At 31.9% G+C, this 24,982-nt stretch overlaps 1 protein-coding gene across 2 annotated transcripts in view; it reads right to left on the bottom strand.

The window, feature by feature from the left end:
- LOC118199100 (tetratricopeptide repeat protein 39A-like) overlaps positions 1-24,982 on the bottom strand; it is a 244,554-nt gene that overhangs the window by 17,490 nt on the left and 202,082 nt on the right. Inside the window, exon 18 of one of the 2 annotated variants that reach the window (XM_085820792.1) lies at positions 9,411-10,151. The exons of the other annotated variant lie outside the window; for it this stretch is intronic. Coding sequence (XP_085676918.1) covers positions 10,091-10,151 — 61 coding nt within the window. The 3' untranslated portion in view covers positions 9,411-10,090. Of the gene's footprint in view, positions 1-9,410; positions 10,152-24,982 lie in introns of those variants that run through there. 2 annotated transcript variants of the gene reach the window in all.

Here is a 24,982-nt window from a genome sequence, read left to right as displayed (position 1 = left end):
GACAACAAAATGAGATCAGTTTTCTCTTGTATAAAGCTCCTTGGTCGTTTACTGAGTAAACATACTTCCAGGACAAAGTTCTCTTATAAATTGCTGAAGACTAGGAGACGATTCTCTCGGAAAGTTTTGTATAAAAATTTGTTGAAGAATTTGTAGGGAATTTTATGTTATTAATCAGTTATTTATAATTTCAACCTTTATTATAAGTTCTCCTTTCTGTATTCATCACTCGAATGAAAATGAGTAGTTAGTATTTAAATTGCAGTTTGGGGATTTGCAGAAAGACAGAGCGCGTTTCTGAAATCCCGAACTCGTTACGATTGTTAGTTTTCTGCCAACTCAGATAGTTGTCATTATTCAGCCTTGCTTTTTATCGCTGCTAAAACTTAAATTCTGATCCTCTGGTAAAATAGTGATCCAGCTTCTAGTAATATTTAATTATTTATTCCTTGACTACTGTTCAAAGTTTAACGTAAGATCTGACTATTTTATTTAGTTGCATCACCACGTGTTGCGACTTATATTGTAGCACAAGAGTGTGCCTTTGTTTCTAAATTCTTTTTAAATATAAAGGTTATTTTTAACCTTCTGACAACTTTTTTTTTTCAGATATAGAGATAAAGCATTTCACGTCTTTTAGGCTTATTTTACCAACTAGCAAATGAAGTGAAACGATACAAATTTACATATAGAAATTTATTGTTGAAGAATTTATATTCTTCTGAATAAAATGTCTGTGTACAAATTTGTTGAAAAACAGAAGAAGATAGAAAAATGTGTCAATTAAAATAAAGTATTTTACTGTTTTGCGAAATATTTTGTTCCAAGAAGTTACTGAAGAAGGCATTGCAACGTAATGCTTAACCGTAAAAATTTGTTCTGCTTGGAAAAAAAATCTTTGTCTGTTAAAAAAAATTATTTTGATACATATTCTTTACATAAAAATATTAAACGAAAAATGATAAGCATATAGATTTTATTTTGAGTTATTTTGACAAGAGAGATTAAGCGCTTATTTAATTTGCATTAACTTGAATTCTGATGTTAAATACTTACCTGACTTGGTGTTAATTTGGCTATAAAAGCTATAAAAACAACTTTTAAGTGATTCCTTCACAAGAAGCAAACAAGGCGCATATTCAAATTTCAAATGAAAAAAAGCACTTACATATGCCACGTATAGTGCGAAAATGCCATACAGATGGTATAGTGATACGGGGAGCCTACTGCGGTGCCGAACGAATCCTGGAGAAGGCATGGATGTTATTAAATGTATTAATGCCTTTGTGACAGGGGGGCACTCTAAATATATGGCGAGCCGAATGTAAATAACATAATGTCCTCTCGTGTGGATTAGTGGTAGGGGACAGGGGTGGGAGAAACTCAGATCACCCTCGGGGTGCTTTTCCTTAAAACTGGGGGTAGAAATACAAGTCCAACCTTCTTGAGTATCTAACAACCTTCTTCCATGAAATTCATGGACAAGACAATAGCAAGGACATAGTGAGCGAAAATAAATAATGTGAAGTTACGAAGAATGTTGATATTTAAAACTAACTGAATTCTGATTCTTATATCAAAAATCAAATGGCAAACTTACCAGTATTAATAAATCAGTAAGCTTATTTTTGTTTTATTTGTAGTAGTTTAGGGATTTTATATGTTACTCTCGTCTCTTTCTTGCTTTTCTAAACGAAACTTGAAAACAGCTTATTTCATCTGCTGCGAATATGAAAAAAATTAAACTTCACCGATTATCAAGATGGATTTTATCCGTCGTTTACTCTTAGGAACACATCAGCCGCCAGAAAGAAAAGTCCTATCTGTGCTTTTAATAAAATAATAATTCTGCAAGAAGATCTAAACGTAACAGAATACCAGGATACCTTATTGGCCAGAACAAAAATTAAACTTTAAAACTTTTAATAGGTGCATTAAGATGCAATTGATGCCTTATAATGTTATAACTATGTCGTTAAATGAAAATGTATTTGTAGACTCATATGTTTCTCTTGAAGGTGGTGTTGGTGTATTTAATTATAGCAAAGCACACTAGGGCTATCTGCCTAAGGGGAGGGATGCCTTTGTGGAGGACTTTCTAAGGGAAACTGGCTCGTATACACGTTACACATGGGGAAAACCACGAAAACACCCATGCAGCCAGCCCCTTCGCGGGATTCGAACCTCGGACCGAACTACCAGTGCTCAGCGACTTTACCGCTCGGCCGCTGGTAGGCCGTTTTTCTTGAAGGAGGAGACATAGAAAATGTGCAGTACACTGGATCTTCCGATGTTACCTGGACGTGATATCCAATTTAGGAAGGAAAGCAGTAAGGAGGGAGAAAATGCGTTATATATTTATTAAACTTAATCTTAAGGTATGGTATTTAGGTTTAATTATCTCACTCGTATGACACTTTTAACGTAAAAAACGAATGCATGTGAGTGCCGTCTTAAATGTAAGTCTTCTTTCTATTTTATCAAGCATGTACAGAATATAGGATCATCTTATATGTGAGGGCAATTTCAGGGCATTTGTAAAGCAGCTACAGTGTGATCCAAAAGTCTTGCCCATAAAACATTCAAAAATTGCCGAAATTACGAAATGGATGGTAATGGCAAATTGCTCCAATGGATGTCAAGCCTACATTTCTTCTTCTTCTTCATTGGCTAGACAGCCCAGGGGGGCCCCGAGTCTTCTCTAGAAGCATTATGCAGGCCTCTCTGCTTTTAGCAACTATTTTGCAGTTTTTGACCTTTAAAATGTTTGTTATTTTCAACACAACCGATCTATCTCACCGAGGATCTATCCCGAGGTTTGTTTCCCATGGGCTTTGTCAGAAAGATTTTCTTTCAACACCGATCTGCATGCATTCTGGTCGGATGCCCAGCCCATTTAAGTCTCTGTAATTTGAAGAATTGTATTATATCAGGTTGTCTATAGACCTTGTATAACTTTAAATTACGTCCTCTCTAAGACCTATTCACACTGACCCCACCAAGTATGTAAAGCAATATCCTTCTCTCAAAAGTCCCCAAAGCATCCTTTTGTAAAGAAATAATTTAGCACTTGACTTGAGAAAGCTGGATTTTAAATAGCTCTTCAAATCATGAAAATATCTATTTGAAGTAAAACTTCTTTAAATAGTTATCTTATTTTTACAATTTATCTCCACTCCCAGATTCGTGAAAATGTAAACTTTTTCAAATCTATACCTAATAATTTCTAAATGACTAAATGATAAGTCATATTTTAAGCAAGGCATATATTTAATTTTACTTTACTTAACAGAAAGCTTAAATCATATTGTACTTTTTTGCATCGCTATGAATGCCTGTTTAAGAATAGGAACAATACGGGTAACAATGCAAATACCATCTGCATAAACAACCCTACACTTCTTTCCCACAATGATGCTTTGCGAATTAATGCTCATGGATAAAATTTCGTTCTGCTTGGGACAGGACATCTCTGTCAGGTGTCATCAATTGAAACAATTTGGCTGTAATATCCTTTTCGGAGTTTTCACAATTTTTGAAAGTTTGCAGTTCGCTACCTGAATTTGGGGCAAAATTATATTTCAAATTTGTAAACGATACTCTCAGTGATGTTGATAAGAAATAGTAGATAGATATTTTTCGAGCAAGTCAAAAAGAACAGTGTAATGATATTTATTCCTTTCCCAGAAATTTTAAAGGCTTGTGTAGCTTTACACATAGGGCGTTTGTATTCTTTAGAGTATAATTTATTCTTTTTAACATATTCTCCTGAGTTCATAGTTTTTTTTAAATTTATTGAGATTAGTGCGAAATACTATAAATAAGCTGCAACAAATAAAAAAAGAAATTCTTGATATCTGATGAATTACAACTTCAGCTGCTAGTTAAACTTACAAAATAAAGTTATAAACTAGCAACATTAGATAAGTTCGAAATCTTAGTTCGAAGTTTGAAAATCTGCTTAGAAAAATTGAGCTGTACACGTGTACAAAAGAAGGGAGCTGAAGCAGGGTACATCTTAAGTTTCTTCAAATTTACTTAAATAGTTTGCAATTAATATTATCTAAGTGTAATAATTTTTTTCTTTTGGGTGAGATATAGTTCATTAGAAGGAAGTTATTAATTTAAATTATTTTTACGTTATTTACATTTGTTTATTATCTTTCACCATTAATATTTCTGATAAATCTGATATTTCCTACACTGTATAATACTGCCTTCTTTATTTAAAAAAATATACCTCATCTCTGAGACAAAAACTGTACCTGTTAATTTTGCAGAATTAGAGGTTTTGATATTTTGTCCGTAAATAAGTATTTTCTTTATAATCAAGTTTTAATGATAATTTAATTTGCTCATTTACATTTAATTAAATAGTTTATTTGCATTTAAATCAACTTCTAAATGAGGCAGATCACAATTTGAAAAATTCCAAAATGAATACATCCTTAAGATTACTTTTGTTTTGTTTTATTTTTTATTTTATTTGTTTATTTATTTTTTGACAAAGGAGAAAAACATCTAAACTCTGATGAAGAAGAAATCATGAAAATGCCAAGCACAAAATAACCGGGAAAGATGAATTATGCATAAAGTGCTTTCTAATTACTTTAACGATTCTTCTGCTGTGGATGTAAATGTCATTTTACCGGGAAAAAATCCATCACAATCAAATCCTTGTTCGACATTTATTGGCAGAAAAAAATTTCTGAAATTTTAATCCGTTACTTGATTCTGGTTTGTTCATGTCGCTGGTCCGTATTATTTTTCGGAATTCAAATCTGAAAACAAAAATTACTGATGGAATTGATTTTTATTCGGGGAAAATAGCTTGGAATAAAATATGAGTAAGTACAAAAACATTAATGATAGTATCTTCCCAGAATTCTTGAATGAGAAATATAAATTTATCCATTACAGAACAGTGACATTTTTCGGTCTTCTTTTTGCTTTCCTTGAGCAATTCTGGCCACATCTCATTTCTTAAAGGGATTAATTTCGACCAAAATTAGGTCAGAAACCGTTAAATCACTTTTAATTGGATAATGATTTCTCTGTCTGATAGTTTTTCTTTCATACATTCCCTGAAAAAAATGTATTACACCGATTGGATATTTCATTGAATATCACTATTTTTGCGCATGTAATGATAAATTTGGACACGAGTGTAGATTAACGTAAGAGTATAATTTAATTCTTAGATGTGTAATTTAACACTAGTTGGTGAATTGAACAGTTCGCCAGATGAAGTCCAGCACAGCAAATTTATAATTCTGTTCTTACCATAGTCAGTTTGAATATCTGTCATTTTTAAAACGGGCTAGGAACTATTTAAAATCTTCAGTTTTCAAAAGATGTTTTATTAAATTCAAAAGGATTATTATGACGCATGAATACGAAAGGTTAATAAACATATAATTCGAAAGTTTTTAAGATAAATTTGTATGTACTAAAGGCGCAGAATATATGGGTATTGAAACTTTTTGACAGATACTGAGACGATTTATAACTTCTACATCAGCATTAGTGGAATTTCAGATATAACTCTATAAAATAGATTATTAATGTCTTGCTAAATATTAACAGATTATGAAATGATATCTATGCGTTTTTTAGTTTATAGGCCGAAGTTCATTCAACAGCCTATTTTAACTATCAATTTCTGAATGAAGATGTATGAAGATGTTGACAGCTCGTTTATAAATATTAAGATTAAATTTTATAATAAATTTCAGCCAATCTGCCAAAACATAATTGATAACATTTATTGACATGCCATCTCAATTTCATCTTCTTAAAATACCCTCTACCAGTAACGGATGACGTTCAGGAATAGAATTTTCTATGCAGTTAATAATTTGCTTTGATCTACCGAATATATGCTATCATACATTCAAAAGAGCTAGACAAATAATGTGATACAAATGGCAGATATTAATTTTGATTTATTCAAACAAATTGTGGCTGGAAATGAAACTTGATGTTTTGCTTTAAATTATGAGATTAATATTTAATTATCTGCTTGCGTTGGAGAAAGTTCAATAGAGCAACTTAAGTTTCGGTTTCAAAAGTTTGTAATAAAATGCACCTTCGTGATATTTCTCTGATTCAAAAAAAATAATTAGCAAGGAATTTATTTTTGATTGTAAATTGCGCATATTACGAAGACCTAATCTATTGATTTTTGAAGAGAATTCAGCGCGCTAATCCTGAAAGAGTTCAATCGAATAATTGTTATCTAGTGCACTACAATGCGTTCTAAAACAATTCCATTCCCGTCAAACAATATCTGACAAAGCAAAATCCCAAAATTCTCAACCACCCCTCTTACTCAGCATATTTGTCACCTGAAAACTACTTCTTTCTCTTCTCTGTAGTGAATTCTCACCTCAAAACATTCAGAAAACCGTCACAAGAACCTTAATGATTATTCCAAAAGGGACGTTCTGCGAAGGAATCAAGAGAACAGTATTAGTAAATATACTCATTGTTATATACACTTACAAGGACTTTATTTTGAAAATTCAGAAGAAAGATCGGCGTTTTCACAACTTCTGATTTCACACAAACTTTGTAGACCTTCTCTTTATAACTCTTAGAAACAGTGAAAGAAAAAAATGTTCCCAACACCATAAAAATCCTCTTTTCAAAATTATTTTGGGAAATTTAAATAAAAGAAATCATATTTTGGGAAATTCCTTCTTTCCGTTTTTAGAAAACCAAATGAATTTCAAGTTTTTAATCTACATGAATACACAACAAAATGAAAGTGCGTGTCTTTGTATATGTACCGACCTTATTCAACTATCGATCCACTTTTGATTTGTATTCCAGAACAAGAAGCACGGGCGCAGATGGTAGAGTTCATTCATAATTTACAATCTCCGAATTATTCCTCTGCAACGGACATTCCAAAGGCGAACCCCTCCCGGGGTTTTCCATTTCTGGACCAACTGGTGCGCAGAGGGTGTCTTTGTTCTGGCTATTCTGCATTCAGCATAGACCGTATCCTGTCTTTACTGCTCCACACGAAAAGCACGTCCATCAATTACAGTTTAATTGTACTCCATTCTATTCCGTTATATAGTATTTCGGTTACGCATATGATCATAGCAATTCTTTTCATATCAATGATTCTCTCAGCGGTAAATTACATTCATCTGGAACTTCTGTTCTCAATTCAGTTGCTGAAATTAATTATGATATTTAAATAATTAAAAGCCTAAGTAAATTTGCTGAATTATATGTTTATATGGTGAAACGTGTCGAAGAATGTTACGCATTATTTAAATTTATCCGAAGCGCTTGCAGTTTAATAGCACAAAATTTCAAAATGTGTATAGTTAAAAAAAAAATAAACCTTTTTTTTTTTTTTTTTTTGAAGAGCAAATTAAAAAAAAAGTGTTTGTAAAATTTGCGCGGTATAATATTTAAATTTAACAGATTAAGATAAAGTTTATAACGAAATTTAAATCGCGTATGTTAGTTTATTTAAACTGTGCAAAATATCTTCTCATCACCTATATAAAAGTTTTCTTTTTCACTCTCTCTTTTTTATCTATTGAAAATTAGAAAAAAAAATATTGTACTCCTGCTTAATCAAGTTTCATTTAACCAAAACGACAGACAAAAATAATATTAAATTCTGTACTCTAACGCTCTAAAAAATTGTCACATATATTTTTTTAATCAAAGCTTTTTAATTTTTTAAGGATAATAAGCACATCATCATCAAAACAAGGCATTGGCAATGGCATTCACTTATTTGACGTGCAATACATTTGCATATCAAATAAATGAATTGTGAAATCTCTATCCATAAATCGATCTTCTTGTATGTCACTGAATGCGCAAACGTTAGCTCGACGTTAGCTACTCACAACCACTGTGAGAGAGAAGTAGCAAGGAAAAAAATCACTGATTATTGTAAATAACACAAATATATGACTATATTGCAATACATATTTTCGCTTAGCAGTGAAATACTTATTAATTATGTAGTATTTTATTCTAATTCACCCACTTATTTCATTAGTTTGCCTGCGTATCTATTTCAGTTTCGTCAGTTGCCATCGGAATGCAAAGTAGTTAACATGAATGCGCGGATATTTTTTTAGTATGAGAGAGAACGTTTTGGCAAGCATATTGATATACTACACTGTTTACGTCTCCCTTCTATTTGCACTTATTTTTGTCCTTTGCTCTGGCCTTTAGCTCCGTCAAGCCGAATTTGCTTAGTGAATACCAACGGCCCGAATGAAGTTTGCTAAGCCTCCGTCACTTTACATTTTATATTTAATTTAACTTGAACGTTTGCCCACATGTCTCGCAAGCTGCAGAGAAACTCAGTAATTTTATCAGTTTTGTGTACCGGGAGACAATCGTGTTTGATAAATAGGTTTATTTTAAACATTCATCGGAGTCTATAATTATTGTATTCAGATATTAAGGCGAAACGATAAGTTGTCTATAGCATTTTAAGTTGTATTTACAGTTGCAATATCTATAGCATTTTAAGTTTTTCTTAATCGTAAAATTAATAAATTTAAACCCAATTCGACGCTGTCTAAATATTAATCAAGCATTTTTGGACTGCTGAAAGAATTATCATTATCCCTTTAGTTTCGAGTTCATAAACATGTACAGCACTGTAAAATAGTTGAATGATTAATATGAGCTTCAGCTTAAAACTTGGGAACTAAAACATTAGCAGAATTGGCTTTCACTGCTAGCGATTGGACATGCAGTATGTTTTAAAGCATTTAGTACAAGCCAAAGTTTAAATTTCATGTGACTCCAGTATTCTAAGCCTAATAACTTAATTTTTAGTCAGAGACAATCTCACCAGCTAGTAGCAATAACGCTCAGGCAAATAATAAAACAAGGAGTTTCATCACGACGGCTAAGATCGCCAGTCCTCTCTACTAAACTTAGATTCTCAAACTCACAAGGATGCAGTAGAAGTGTAGAAAAGATTTAACAGAAGAACACAACGTATTAATAAACCTTAAATTGCCTAAAGTACTTTCTAATTATCCATAGAAAGTATTATCCGAGATAGCTACTCTCTCATTAGTTCGGATAAAAGCGGTTTTAATATATAGTCCAAAAACTGTAAATAAAGTTACCTGATAATTTTCTAAAATATTGGTCAAAAGAGCGTAATAAATGAAAAAAGCTGTAAAATATAATCTCCTAAAATTAAGTTTTAATAAGTAAAATAAAAAAATATTCTTAAGAATTGAATCTAATGCTTTTTAAATAGCTTGGTTTGTTCATCAATAACTATATTAAATATGGAAGATAACTAATTACCTTGCATTTCATCCGAATGGCAACAGACTCGAATGAAAAGTGAAACAACTCATTTACAGAGGACAACGAAAAATCGTGTTTTAAGACCAATAGCCTTTTGGGTATTAAAAAAATTATTATTTATTCAAAGTACAAAGCGATTTTTTATTTCTTGCAACGTCAAAGTTTATTTGCGTTACTCTCTATCGAGAGCAAAAGGTGATAAAGCAATTTTTTCCGTTTTAGCTCTATATCTCTTTCAATATACCATCCAATTCGACATCTAGAGAGAAAAAAATAAATACTGGGATTACAATACTCTAGTTATTACGTGAGAATATTTTCGAACAGAACCTTTGTCAACATTCAGATATTATGAGGTTTTCGCTGAAAGCTATATCTTTCAGACAAAGGAATAAAACAAACCACTCTTTTTCTTGCTGACTCAGATTAAGTTGGAGCAGACCCGCTCCGTTTTAATCCTATATGATCCTCACACTCTCCGAACATAGAAACGTGAGACATTCGTCTTTTAAAGCCACGTTCGTCGAATTCAAAGGATGCGGATAAAATCTTTTCCGTTTCGGAGATAGAAAACCCCCTCTTTCTTTCCACTTTCTCTCTCATCGATCACTGGTGATTGGTTGATTTTGGATTTGATGGATGGCCTGTCATCAAATCGGATAGCGGGACATAGACATGGAGGGGAGGGATGTCATCGTATTTTTTCGGGTCTGGTAATTGAGGAACGAACTGCTCCCAGTTGATGTGAAAGATAGTCACCGTCTCCGTGTATCTAGGGTGATGGGAGATAAGTCGGCATTCCTGTATCATTTCCGAGACTGTAACTGCCAAGCCTAAAAACGAGGAAGTAAGTTATTACACAGAATATACGCGAGGCTTCTATATAGTTTTACTATTAACTTTTCAAAGAAATTCCAGCAAACTGAAGAACACATACAATACGTCTACAAATTATACGTCTATACAAAAAATACGTCTAAGAATTGATATCAAAGTTACTTAAAAATTCGCTATTTTTATTTTACAGATTTACTCCTCGAATGTTTTCCCACCAACTATAATGAAAGTTTGAAAACAAAAAGGCTAAAATGGTATGATTTCTGCCTTTTTCATCTTATTTTTTAGCCTCTCTTTGGTGTGCGATGAATTGTAATGGATTGTCTGGAAGGCAAAACGGGAATCATCTGCATAGAAAAGGGTCTACCATTGTTCACTGATCCCATACGTTAGCAAACTCACAATAATCTCTCCCTTCTAGACTCAGAATTCAGAGAAATAACCATTGCGTACATAAAGCATAAGGTTCATTCTCAAAATCCATTTCCACTTCAGCAAAACTGAGCTCTCTAAGGTATCTGTAAACTCTCCAGCTAGATGATGAAATGTCATGCTCCATTCACATCCAGTTGTTGAGGCCAGTTAGCTAAAGTACGGGATTGATGTTTCCTTCGAATGACAGTATCTAAGAGCATCCTCTTTATTTCTGTATTTTCGGTTTATCTTTTATCGTTTGCCAGACCATCATTCGGAACACGCCGAGCCATCGCGCAAATTCAGGCTGAGGCTACTAGTTCCTTAAGTTTCACAAGCCTGCCTCGATGTGTTTTGCTTATATTGCATTGTACCATTTTCCTGTCACAAGCTGCGTTTTGATGATACAGTCTCTTTGATTACGGTAATTATCACTCTTTCACAGCTATTATAATTTCTATGTCCTCATTGTACACACACACATAACGTATTTATGTGTATAGCACAACTTTCTGTATGTTATGAATTGATAACACGAGCCGTTAGATTATTCTTCAGGCACCTTTTATTTGAAATATTTTGACTACTTAACTTTAGGAATGCAATAACGAAGGTATTAAACTTCAGCATACTGAAAGCATATGTCTAATAATTCCTGCAAAGTACTATGTAAATAAATAATTTGAATGTGTGTCAACAACAGTTGTGAAAATCACTTGTATCTGGATTTAAAATTCGTACCAAAATCTACGATATCGTACTTACAGTATTGTAAAATCCTATTTTGTCGTTTTTGTTTATGCTCAAAAATTCAGTATGGTCTCCAATAGTAGAACACTCTTTTATAGTAAAATTTTTAAGTAACTATTTAATAATAACAATTTTTGTGTATAAAATCAAACCCGTAAGCATTTTTTAAAAGAAATAAAGTTTAAATGAGGCTGTGTTCTTTTTAATTCTTCCATAAGAATAAATGTAAGGCAATATGTGGCACTAAAATCCAAGAATAATTTCTTATTAAGTATGAAATAAAATGAAAATTTTTATTTGGTATTGTAATCTCCTTGCGATTTAAACTAAAATTTTTATTTGCAAACTAACCATGCAAAAATTGGCAAACACGACACGTGTTTATCCGTTTACTACATAAATTCCTAAAACCCAGCTTTTAAATTTCTTCTAACTCTGTATTCCCTTAGTGTTCTCTTGCACTACCACCTCCAATAAAAACTTGCCCACATTTATAAGTGACAGGAAATTAAAGTACTTTACTATCTTCAGAGAAACAAACTTTCCCTGCCTGCACATTAAGAAGGGTTATAAACGTTTTCTTTTTAGTCCATTCCGAAACTCCCTTTTGCCGACCCTTGCCGCCATTTTTGCGGTGTGTGTGTGTGTGCGTTTAACATAGCATTGTAACAAATAAGAAACGGGGAGATGCAGATGCGGCGCAGTGTAGCGCAGTTAATGTAGGAACAGGGGAAAAGGATTCCAAGATGCCTAGTGAATAAAAGGGATAGGGGAGGTGTAGAACAGCTATAAAGGTGGGGGTGCTGCGTGACACTTTTCGGTAATAAATGGCGTTTCGCTCGAGGCAGAATTAATGAATCGCGACGGGATCCAAATTGTTATAAATGGCCGGGAGGGGGGTGTTTCCAGAATATAGAAAAATAGAAGCAAACATTATGCTTCGCATCCACCTGCTGCATTCCGAATGGATAAGGAGGGAGTGAGGACATTAAGGGCGCACGAAGCCTATAAAAGAAAGGTTTGCTCTTCTCTCAGAAGTAGGGTTTTATCGAATTTAAAGATTTATGAGATAGAAATATTCAACCTCTAAAATCAATAGAAAACAGTACTTATATCTATATCTGCATATGTATGGATATAGATCTATATACCCTCGCACATATAAAGAGAGAAGAAGAAACGATATTTTATGATTTAAATTACTGTAGGTTTCAAATATTTAAAAACAAAATGGTAATTCAAAGTGCTAAACGAATTTTACGTAATCAAACAGTTTATTGAACGAATAGGAATGTTTTGGAGACTTATCACATACGTAATTATTCAAGAAAACCCGCTGTGAGACATAACTTTCTTGCCGAAACTAAGCACAAAGGGGGAGGGGAAACTGCATTTTTATCCGAATTTTGTAAACAACTGCAGACTGTTTATTTTTTACCAAAATCGTCCAGATATTTATCATCCTCCACATACTTTAAAGCACATGCTTCAAATGCTAATAAATCATGGTGTTTCCAGTTCATGACCTCGCAATTCATACTGCATGACAAAAACTTCATATTTCGGATTAAAGGAACAGAGATATTTATAAATATCTGTGGCAAATACTGTAGTAAAATGTTAGTGATATGTATGAAAAGATTTGGAATGAATCACCGGAAAGGCTGTCATAATGAACATAAGTTAGAAACATAATACAGTAAAAGTCCAGTAATGCATCCAAAAGACTTCACACAGTCTTGAGTGCCATCTGAGGGCGCTACAAGCGTGTCATTTAATAACATTACTTAGAAACATTCTTGAGGAGTCTTCCTAAAATTGGCACTGAATTGGACAAAGCGATATTGTCACATGTAAGGTGCCAAAGGCCCATGCCAACGACAAACACAATCCTACACTTCTTGTCACGGTAAAGTTCATGAAAGGTTTCTGATATTACTGTCGAACAAATCAGATAAATCACAACAGAAGTATTCAGCAGCTGCTTCGTTCTAGAGCAATTTCTGAGTCTTTGTTTACGGTATAGCAAGTTTTAATAATAATTTTGAGCCATCTTGGGCTTTTCTCTAACGACTTTTCCTTCTTGAAAGACTGTAAGACCATTCCTAGCCTTTGAATTTGCCACAAAAATACTTCTATGATATATCATTTACAAAAATATGATTCCTAGTTTCATCATATGAATGAAGGAATTGTTCAGAACTTTAAGTTCGAATACAGAGGTTCTTTGAACAAAATTTATTAAATTGTGACTACACTTACGTGAGTAGGGATACTGAATGCATACAGAAAAAAAACCCACTTCATAGTTTCGGAATTTTTCCCACAAAAGTACTTATAACAGCTCTTCTCTATGAGAGAACAGGATCAGAAGTTACCACTTCAAACTGCTAAGAATGTTGAACACAAGGAAATGTAAAGCGCGTCCCGCCCCCGAAAAAAAAGGCTCGCACGGTGATCTCTTAATATTCTGAGCTAAACTGAAAACTCATGTACTCTCCGGTCTGATGCAGTTTTGCTTATATAATGCATCTTCATTTTTTTAAATTTTTATAATAGACTGAATAACATTTACTAAATCCTTTCTAAAGCCATGTTAAATAGCCCACCAGCGGCCGAGCGGTAAAGTCGCTGAACATTGGTAGTTCGGTCCGAGGTTCGAATCCCGCGAATGGGATGGCTGCATGGGCGTTTTCGTCGTTTTCCCCATGTGTAACGTGTATACGAGTCAGTTTCCCTTAGAAAGTCCTCCACGAAGGCATCCCTCCCTTAGGCAAATAACCCTAGTGTGCTTTGCCGTAATTAAATAAACCAAACCAAAGCCATTTTGAATAAAGTCCAATAATTTGTTGTCCAATGTTCCAATGTTCTGTCTGCTTAAGACTTACCAATACTTAAGTATCACAATATGTTTATGATGTGTAACTAAAGTTTCAGTTATAATTTTATCGCATATGACTATCTTCTTTTCTATGGATATGAATATTAATGTTGTGCTACCTAAAGCATATGCACATTCTCTCAGTATACATTTGAATGACTGGTACACGAGCTAATTATTCTTTCGTGGTATTAGATTTGTCCATGATATGACGGCTGCGTTCTGCACTACTGAATTATAGTTGATTTCTTTAGGATCTTTCTTTCTTTACTGAAAACTATTTTGCAGACATTTAAGCTAATGTTTAATGGGAGTATTTTATTTTAATTTTTATAATTTTTTTAACGTCGAAGAAAAAGGTGTTGTCTTTAAAAACTAACATGGAAAGTAATATTTCTGATGATTCGGAATTTTAATTTATTCAAAGGATGCAGCTATTAGTTATAAATTTAAGAAGCATATGAAATTCGTAAAGATATTAATTTATGCTTTACGCCTACCTTTCATGTATTTTACATTTATAGGTACCATTATCATAAACACGTCCGTATGATCCACACATTCAAATAATAATCGGATGCAGCATACCGTCAGAGCCCACACAAAAGTTGGAAATTAGGGGCTAAAAAGGTACGGAAATTTCATTCTGGCATCTTATACCTTCCTTGATTACTTCTCAAACAATCTTTAAATGTTTTATTGAGTACCAGTTATCTTTAGCTATCCGTCATCAGACAACGTTTGACTCTTACTTTACTTTCCAGGAAATAACCTAAGATGGCTAACCGTCATAAAAAAATATAAAAAAATTAAAGAAATTGCACATTTAGCCGTGTGAAGTTAGGTATCATAGATAACCGTTAGATACAGATAAGCTATTGTTTAACAACTATATATTATACCTCTTGGAGCCCAAACCGGGTTACATAGCTATTACTATCAGAGAACCTTAGCTGAAATACCAAGCACAACTACTATACCAGCGCATTTTCATTTACTTAAAACTCCGATGACATCTTTAGTCCACTATCATACATGGTAACCTCGATTATTCCAAAAGTGTATTGCATGGAAGTTTAAGTAATATTTAAAACCCTGAAGACACAGGTAGTGTTATATATAAATGAATATTTTTAACAGAAAGCAATTGCTTTTCAGAAATTAATAAGTAAACAGAAATAAAATACAAAATTTAATATAATTATCTTTTTAATCTTAAGTGAAAGTTAGTTGAAATCCATAAACAAACAAAGAAATTATGAAACATTAAATTTAGAAGAAACATTTTAAAATTCCAAATCAGTTTAGATTTCTAAAAGCTTCTTCTGGTGCAAACAAAAGCATTGAATATTGTCGGAGGTGTTACGGCAACAAGAACCAGCTTAATATTCATAACTGTACATGACTAGTTTCGAAGATTTAAATATAGAAGCAACTTCAGCAGCAGAAGTCCAAATGATAAAATAGAAGTCTGTGCTTAGCTGATAACAGTGAGAGGAAAGAAATTCGAAGTTCCACACTAAAGGACCTTATTCAGGATATGAACTCCTGGGGATTCACAGGATTCCTTGGCTGTGGCACTTGCCACTGTGGCTTAATTTTCATTGGTCAAACTGGTTGGTGTATTTAATTATGGCAAAGCACACTAAGGCTATCTGCCTAAGAGGAGGGATGCCTCTCGTGGAGGACTTTCTAAGGGAAACTGGCTCGTATACACGTTACACATGGGGAAAACCACGAAAACACCCATGCAGCCAGCCTGTTCGCGGGATTCGAACCTCGGACCGAACTACCAGTGTTCAGCGACTTTACCGCTCGGCCGCTGGTGGGCTCATTGGTCAAACTGAGAGAACCTTAAAATTTCGCGCTGAGGAACATAAACATACGTTAGGAAAAATGAAACACATAAATCCTTTATTGCTCAACACTATTCCATTTTCTATTGGCAAGTTGGATTTTCTACAGGCATTTTACATTCATAAAAATCTTCCATTTCTTGATTAGCGATCCCCATTCCCACAGTCTTTCCCTCAGCATTGACCGGAATTATTTCATATTTATTTTCATTTTTCATCAATAAATGTCACCAGTAGCTTGATTTCCTTCCTATCATTGTTATCACATGAGCATAGGCTTGGCTTTCTGCACTTGCATTTCCGAGCTGAAGTAAAAAGTCCTATGTTTAAATCCTCGAAACTAGACCTGCATATTTATGGATATTACGCTGATCGTGATGCCGCACGCAACACCTTCAACAATCCTTATTCGGTGTGTATTTTAATTTAGAAAGAACAATGAAATTTTATCTAATTAGCTTGAAACAAGATTACTTATTATTTCTATTTCACTTACTATTAAAAAATAAGCTTATAGTTTTTATTTAAAAATATACTTGTAAAACAGTCTTAGGTTAACTATCTGAAGAATAAATTCATTTGAGCTAGATTAAAAATATTAAAATATTTTTGGTTCCTAAATACCGCAGCGAACATTCTGGATTCTATGAATATATTACTTAAATATGTTAAAAAAGCAGCATTTAAGTTGAAAGAAAAAATAGTAAATCAATTCAATGTTTTATTATCAAATTGGATTTAATTCTTTTCTTCGCTAACGCACAGATGAAAGGTTAGGTTATTGAAATTTGGCAAAGCACACGAGGGCTCTTAACCTAAGCCGGAATTGGAGGACTTTCTGAAGGTTTGGTTTGGTTTGGTTTTATTAGATTATGGTAAAGCAATCGAGGGCTATCTGCCTTAAGGGAGGGATGCCTTCATGGAGGACTTTCTAAGGGAAACTGGCTCGTATACATGTTACACATGGGGAAATCCACGAAAACGCCCATGCAGCCAGCCCGTTCGCGGGATTCGAACTTCGGAACGAACTACCACTGTTCAGCGACGTTACCGCTCTGCCGCTGGTGAGCCGGACTTTCTAAAGGGAACTTTCACGTATTCACAAGCCAAGTTAAGGAGTGTGTTACGTTACACATAGCCAAATTAAAAGGGAAAGTTCATTTAAAATAAATGCGCGGACACAAACTCTGGGAATTTACTAAGAAGCAATAGGGTGTATTTTCAATTTTTAGTAATAATTCCGATTTTAAGATTTTTACTGAAATTTTCGCTGTGCCAGAAAAATCACTTTTTTGCGGCTTTTTTCGCTTGTGTTATACGTGGAATTTTTTTTACCATTTCATATGCGCATATAATATGCATATGGACTTTGTATGCGCATAATCTATAACAATAAAATTAACAAATAAAATACGATACTCTCCGCTGATTAAAATAATTTCCATTCCAAAAATATTTGAGTTCATTAAGTGGCTGAGTTTAATCGACGGCAATTTGTATATTACAAATCGTAATATCAGTTTTAAACTTTTCAAATAAAATAACTAACAACTAATTAATAAATTAATCTAAAAATAATAATTAAAATTAATGCATGCACGGCTTCTAGAAAAGATATCAGCTTATTTATCTCCATCAAAGTGCTTGCAGTTTCACAAAATTCAGTTCTGTTCGTAATGATATTTTGAAAGCTTTCATAATGCTGTCATTAAAGGTTGAATGTTAGAAGTTGTATCTACAGGAAGAAATACTAATGTTTTTTTTAGAAAATGGTGAGAGGTGTACGTGCTGCAGAGTTATCTAGTTAGTAAAGTTTTATTTTTATTTTTCAGTTCCCTGTCCCATTTTAAAAGAACATCAGTAAAAATACAATTTTTCATTTAAGAGTTCTTAATGCTATGGAAAGTCAGAAGTGAATTCTTTACTCCTTTCAAACATCAAGGTTCCTGCTTTTGTGCTCCGTGCTAATCTGTGCTATTTTCTTAATTGTTAGTTCCACATTGCACGTTAATAATATTGTAATTTATTCCTTTCATTTCTCAAATCCACTGCTGTTTCACGTTTGAAAATTAATGTTATCTCTGGTAATATTCTATAACGAAATCCAGTTTCTCTGTATAACAAATTTTCATGTGGCTTTTATTTACTTAGCAGATTAAATCAAAATCTGCTTATCAGCTGCATGATGATCAGCTTCTTTCTTTTCGCCAAGCAATTCCTGATCAACAATATTTTATTTCACTTTTTCTATGTTCTCAACCATACATCAGTTGATATAAAATTTTCAGGCGTAAGTCTTTTCGACTGGTATTTCGATACATTAAAAGTTAAGCCGGAACAAATTACAAAAATGCTTCTTTTAGTGATTTATTGAAATTTCAAAATTTACATTTCTAGCCAGCAGAAAGATTACTCTTTGTCTGTTTAGTCGATCTGCATCTTCATGTTACAAGCATGACCATGTTTTCCTTTCCATAACCAATTTTGTCCTTCAGTCTACAGTTACCGCTTGCTTTCCGTTCAAAGACACTTAATGTATGGCAATGCTTAAAAGCATTTCATGAATTATTTTTATAACTCTGTGTGAACACAATGTATCTAGCCTTTTGAGCAGCTATTCTTCGGTCTGGCTTGAGTAGCTCGTAATGCAAAATACAATCGAAGATTACATATGAATTAACAAATATGTATATTCAGAAAAATGCGAAAACGCAGAGTGTGTAACATACTAAGTACGCAAGTTCGCATATAAATGGAATGTTCTCAAAACCTGAAATACAAGTTTCTACCTGCATCTAATTTTTCAAACATTTTAATGTTTCAGCTCGAAAGCCGTCACATGCAAATTTTTCTCCCAGAGGTGAGCAAGCAAAATTGGCGTTCTACCAAAGCGAAGGATTTATTAAAAAAGATCTTAACTGACATTGTTAAAAAATCAATTTTTAAAATACAGAAGAAATGTCTTAGTGCCTTTGCTTTAACCTTTCGAGAAAGTTGGGATGTGCATATGCAGCGCGTTCATTTCGTTAATTTTAGCCAACTACGGAGATTTAAGATTTGCTGCAAAATGCGGATTAGGAAGTGCCAGTGTCTTCGCTTTGTTTTTCGTTTCCTTCCTGCCTACATGACTGTATCGCCTAAGTACTTGATGAAATACTTGATTAAACACTTAACACCAATAAATTAAAAATTAACGTCCATAGCTCTAAGAATAATTTTATATTTTATTAGTGTAAAGGGGCAATTTGCCCAGAAGGACTATTAATTTCGGTTTGGCATTTTGCGTCGATTCACGATAAGCGTTGTTTCACTTTTCAAATTGTTGCCACCAAGTATGTTTCTCGTACTGTGATAAAGCAACGACACCTAGAGCCATCAAAATTTGAATAACGTAATCTTTCATAGAATATGGGCATGTGGAAGCCGTAATTTGAATCTGAAATTTGTTTTATTATCAATATCATATTTATTAACACTTCAACGAAATTTTGATTATCAAACTAAACGATTTCAAAGCGAGAAGTGGCAAAACTGTACGAAAAAAAAAAAAAAAAAGACTGTATAGGAAATTCTAAAGATATGCTCATCTTAAAATTATTTTGCGATATTCTGTTAACTGAATTTTATGGTTAAGTACGTAGAACGTGATATTTAATAAATAAAGGTAACATACAAAACGTTAAAAAAACGCCCCTTTGGATGTAATTTGAAATCCGAAATCTTTCACATTTGTATTATTTTTTTAATTTTTATTTTTATTTATTTATTTATTTTCACATTAGCATTTATACATGCCAGCATGAAGTCTGGCAGTACAAGCCAAGTTAGTATATCAAGTCAAATTCTTAACTATTACATAAAATTTAGTATTCTAGATTTTCTTATAATAATTTTTATTATAATACTATTACTGCAACTACTTTGGTTATTACTTAGACGTCCTAAGCTACTGTAATGAGTTAAAAAATAGTATTTTTTCCGTAATTAAATTTAAACAAATTTAAATTCTTAACAAATACGTATAAAAGTAAAAAAATTTAAATTCTAAAAAAGAAAAAAGCCAAAATAATTTAAAATAATTTTAAAAATGTGCAAACATGTAAAAGATTTAATTCTCGAACTAATCTACAATATTATTTAAATTCAGAAGCATAAGCAAATCAAGTGCAAAATCTATCCATGAAAATAAATCTACTAATTTAATAAATTAAAATTAAATTAAACAATTTTTTTAAAAAATGCTTATGTGAATGACCGTAGAGTAGGCAGGAGACAGACTTATCAAAGGGAAGTTGCCTCCAAACCTAACTCTCCAATGATTCAATTCGTGTTTCGTCATTCATGCAGGCAAGGGTAAAAGTCAAAACCAAAAGTAATTCCAATTAAGTGGTACCCTTAGAAATTAACATTTAAGAATTAAAGTTCAAAAAGGAAAGCCTTTTGAGTAACAAGCAAGTAAAGTCAAGAATTAAACTTTTTCTAAAAAATTAAATTTTCTTTTATGAAATTATATTTTTAAATATATATGTGTTTTTTTAAAAATTGTGAAATAGTTCTTTTTGTTTCTTATTGGTTTATATGGATTATGTATAGTTTTTTTATAGTTTCTTATTATTGATATGCATATTCGTGTAGAAATCCTTGTCTACAGAAACTTCCCCTACACGAATATGCATATCAATAATAAGAAACTATAAAAAAACTATACATAATCCATATAAACCAATAAGAAACAAAAAGAACTATTTCACAATTTTTAAAAAAACAAATATATATTTAAAAATATAATTTCATATTTAGAAAATACTTAGATATTACATAAAATTTTTAAAAAAAATACTTAAAGCAAGTAAATAGTAAGTTTTAATTCTAACTTACCTACTATATGAGTGTTGGGGGTCTGCAAAAGTGTTGTGAAAGAGAAGTATCTGTATCAATCTTGCTTTTTAAACAAGAAGAAAGAAGATGAGGACTTTGGCGAACGCCGTTTCCTCCAATCCGTGAGGGTTAATATTGAAATTAACAACAAACGTTTTTTACAAATTTTTATTAAACACATACAAACATCCATGCCTTCTCCGGGATTGGAACCCGGACCCTTCGGCACGGTAGTCAGCAACGCTAACCACTATACCGGTTGGGCGGCAAAAGAGAAGTAAGTGTGTTCTTCAAATTATATAGATGGCGCTTATGTAGGTAAAGTTGAGTGTCAAGCTGCTATCTTTGTTATAGTAAAAAATTTTTTTGTAAACATTAATATTAAAAATTAAATTAAATTAAATTAAAAATCCTAAAGGTAGTAATATTAATTATTTAGGGAGTTAAGTAACTGAGCCAATCAATAGATGTAAGTTTGCTTGAAGGAAATTAAAGTGTAGTGGTATGTGAAAAAAAATGTAAATTGTTTGTAATTTGAAATGTGTGTTCTGTTGAAAAATTGTGAAAATTGTTAAAAAAATTAAGTGAAAGATATTTTGTGTGAAAATTGCAAAAAATTAAAGTAATTAAGAAAAACTGAAATGTTTTAATATTAAAGTTTTAAAGTAAAATTTTCCAAAATTTTTTTTGAAATGAAGTCCTTAATAAACCTCTAAAAATTCCTTTAGGAAGTTAAATAAAACTTAAATTTGATGAAAGAAAATATTAAAAGTTTAATGAACTTGATTTCAATTGGTATATCAAAACTTAACTAAATACTGGCTAAAGTATGGAAAATTAGAAGAAGAAGATTAAAATCTTCACTCAATTCGGGCTATAATTGAGACTTTTGAAAAGAGTTGGCCCTTTATTAGTAAAAGGAAAGAATCCAGTATTGACTAAATATACATATTTACAAAATATTTACAATAAAAATTTACAATAATTTCTCTACTCTTTTATATCCTTCATTACCCTCCAGCTAAGGTTTAAGGTAATGTTATCATATCCAAAAGAGCTAAAAAATTATAAAGTAAAGTTAAGGCCTGCCTTTTTAATATATAAATTAATAAATTTTGGTGGTACTTGGTTATCAACTTGTACATTAATTAGTTTTATGATTTCTGCCTTTAAATCGTCATTTTCAGTACATATATTTTTTATTCTGATAATTTGGCTATGAAACTTGTTTTCTATTACTTTTCTAGAGATATTAGAGTTCCAATTAATTAGTTTAATAGTAGGAAAATGGAAATTCCTTCTTTTATCAAATAATTTAATTTTGCTGTGTTTAATAATTTGCAGGTCTAGGAATTCAATAGTATCTTGATTCGTATTCGTTTTATTAAGTGTTAAACTATTTGGGTAAATTTTGAATTGCTCAAAAGTAGAATTATTATTGAAAGTTATAATATCATCTATGTATCTAAAAGTATAAGCAAATAGCTTTAATTTATTTTTATTTAAACTGAGTTGGAATTTATATTCAAATGTAAAAAGAAAAAGGTTACAAATAAATATGTATTTAAATTTATCTTTAAATTTAATTTTTTTAATTAAATTCAATTTATTATTATGAAACAATTTTCCGTAATTAATATATAATTACAAGCTTCTGGTTATTTTCTCTTCATGTTTGCGCAATAGATAATAGCAACCCTTAACTTCTGATTTCTACGAAAGATTTTGTAAACAGACTTTTTTTTCCTTTTTACTTCATTATAAACTGAAATGAATTCTTGCGACAGGAGTATTTTTTAACGTCGCGGAAATATATTTTCTTGATATTTTTTTCTGTTACAGGACTTTCTCTTTATTTGATTTATTTATTTACTTATTTATGTCTGCATATATTTTAATCTGCTCTTCCTTTTTTGATGAAGTGTGCATGCTAAAATATAGAGGGAGAAAAACATTTGTTTCGGAACAAGTATCGTGAGAAAAAAACTAAACTCGAAAGCCATTTTTAATGAATAAAAATAATCGATGCAGACCATTAAGCAGCATTTCAGTCCCTATTTTAAAAATCGAAGCAAACTAGATGCAGCAAGGAAGTAAAAAGCACTAAGAAGATTATTTCTCATATTTTTCGATATAATTTTTTTCTACTTCAGTAGCTCTAGCACAGTAATAAGTTATTTTATATCAAATGAAAAATTCTTAATTGCACCAGAAAAAAAACTTCTATTTAAATTTGTTCTAGGTTTTTAATACTTTCATTCGGACTCTTTTTCTACAAAGGTTTAATTATATAGTATGTTCTTTGCTGTTCGTACATTGCAAGGAAACGGCGAAATTTTGTAGCCATAAAGTTTTAAATTTCAAGTTCTTGCAAAGACATCATTTTTAATAAAATAATATTGTTGTAAATATATGAAAATATTTATATTTTATAAGATTTTTATTTATGCCTACTTTTATAGAGTTATACATTGTTTTTATTTACTTATTTCATTTAGTGCATTTTGTGAACTAATTTTCGTGTGTACTTTTATTCAATCTAAATTGTAATTATGTCATATATTATGCTATAAATTTTGTAATTCTGAAATGATTAGCGTTTAAGTTGTAAAAATAACCCAGTTAGAAGCGTAGATATACGCTGAAAAATATATACAGAAACTTTCCTGATGAGGTCGACTATAATTTTTGTTACTACTTTGGCGATAATTTTGCCATCTTGGCGACTTTCTGCAAAACGTATTTTTGAAGTCCTGAGTAGGATTTTTCTTTGCAGCTTCGAGAAGGCTGGTTTGGTTTATAGAGGACAGGATTTGCACCATGGCTGTTCATTCAGAGCTGAGTTCAGAGTTAAGCTGAATAGTCAGTTCACTTCAAAGAATTAGCTGAAAGAATCAATTCAGAACTGTACTATGATCATTTTTTAGGGTTTATTAAACAAGCAATGTAAATTATCCGGAATATTACTCTCGCAGAAAAGAGAATTAGCCATATGTAAGTTGTTCTGTCTGAGTTATTTACAGCAATTGACTTTGCTATGAGCTGCGATCTATTTCATTAAAATGTCCATTTCTTACTGTTTATCTGGTGCAGTTAGGGAAGAGTTCGTAATTCGCAACGATGTAAAAGCCTGTTACTTTATTTATTTTTGCAGATGTTTAAGATTTAGACTTTTCTTAAAGCTCAAAAGGTGCTATTAGTCTCGAAAAGAGATTTTGCTTCAATTCAATATAAACGGGGTATCACTTTTCAATTTGGTGCCACCAAATGTTATCGCCCTGTATGATATTTAAAGAAGTCAAATAATAAAGAACCTGCATATATGTATGTAAGTTCATTGCGCTGTAGAAAACGACGGTACCTAGAGCCATCAAATTTTTAATTACATAATCCTCTGCCCGAGCATGTGCACCTGGAAGTCTGAATTTTGAACTGAATTTTGAAATAAATAAATAAAATAAGTTATTTTGAACTTATTTTATTTATTTATTTCATAGTTTATAAAACTTTAATGAATTTTTTTGATAAAAAATTCTCAAGAGTTTGAAAGCGAACAATGACAATAATGTTCGAATTAAAATTTTTTAATCTCCAGTGTGAGAGACTGTTGCCATTGGGAAAATTATAAGATATTTATCTTTCAATTTTAATATACAAAGTGTTTATAAATATTTTGTGCTTCTGCTGTTGAATTCAAATTCATGTGCCGTAAATGCGAAGAACGAGAAATCAAGTAAATAAAGTTCACACATAAAAGTTAATAATAAAAAGAAAAAAAATTCTTTGCTAGTATCTTATTAAGAAAACTGAGCATTAATATGATCAACTGAGAAATAACTGAAAAAAAAAATAGAAAAGTGTATTCCAACGCTTACCACTCCGTCAGAAATTTCAGATATATGTTCTTATGTTGCTTTTAAAAGTTTTGTTAGTTTGCTGTTAAATTGTATATGGCGTAAATGTGAAGAAAAGGATACGTAATAATAAAGCTACGAAGACAAAAATAAATGGGTTAAGAGGAGTGAGTGCAACAGCAGATTGGTAGATT

Source organism: Stegodyphus dumicola, chromosome 7, assembly GCF_044657685.1.
Source record: "Stegodyphus dumicola isolate Sdum_Otavi_A_Nest chromosome 7, ASM4465768v1".
Classification (NCBI taxonomy): domain Eukaryota; kingdom Metazoa; phylum Arthropoda; class Arachnida; order Araneae; family Eresidae; genus Stegodyphus; species Stegodyphus dumicola.
This window is presented reverse-complemented; position numbering and strand designations above follow the sequence as displayed.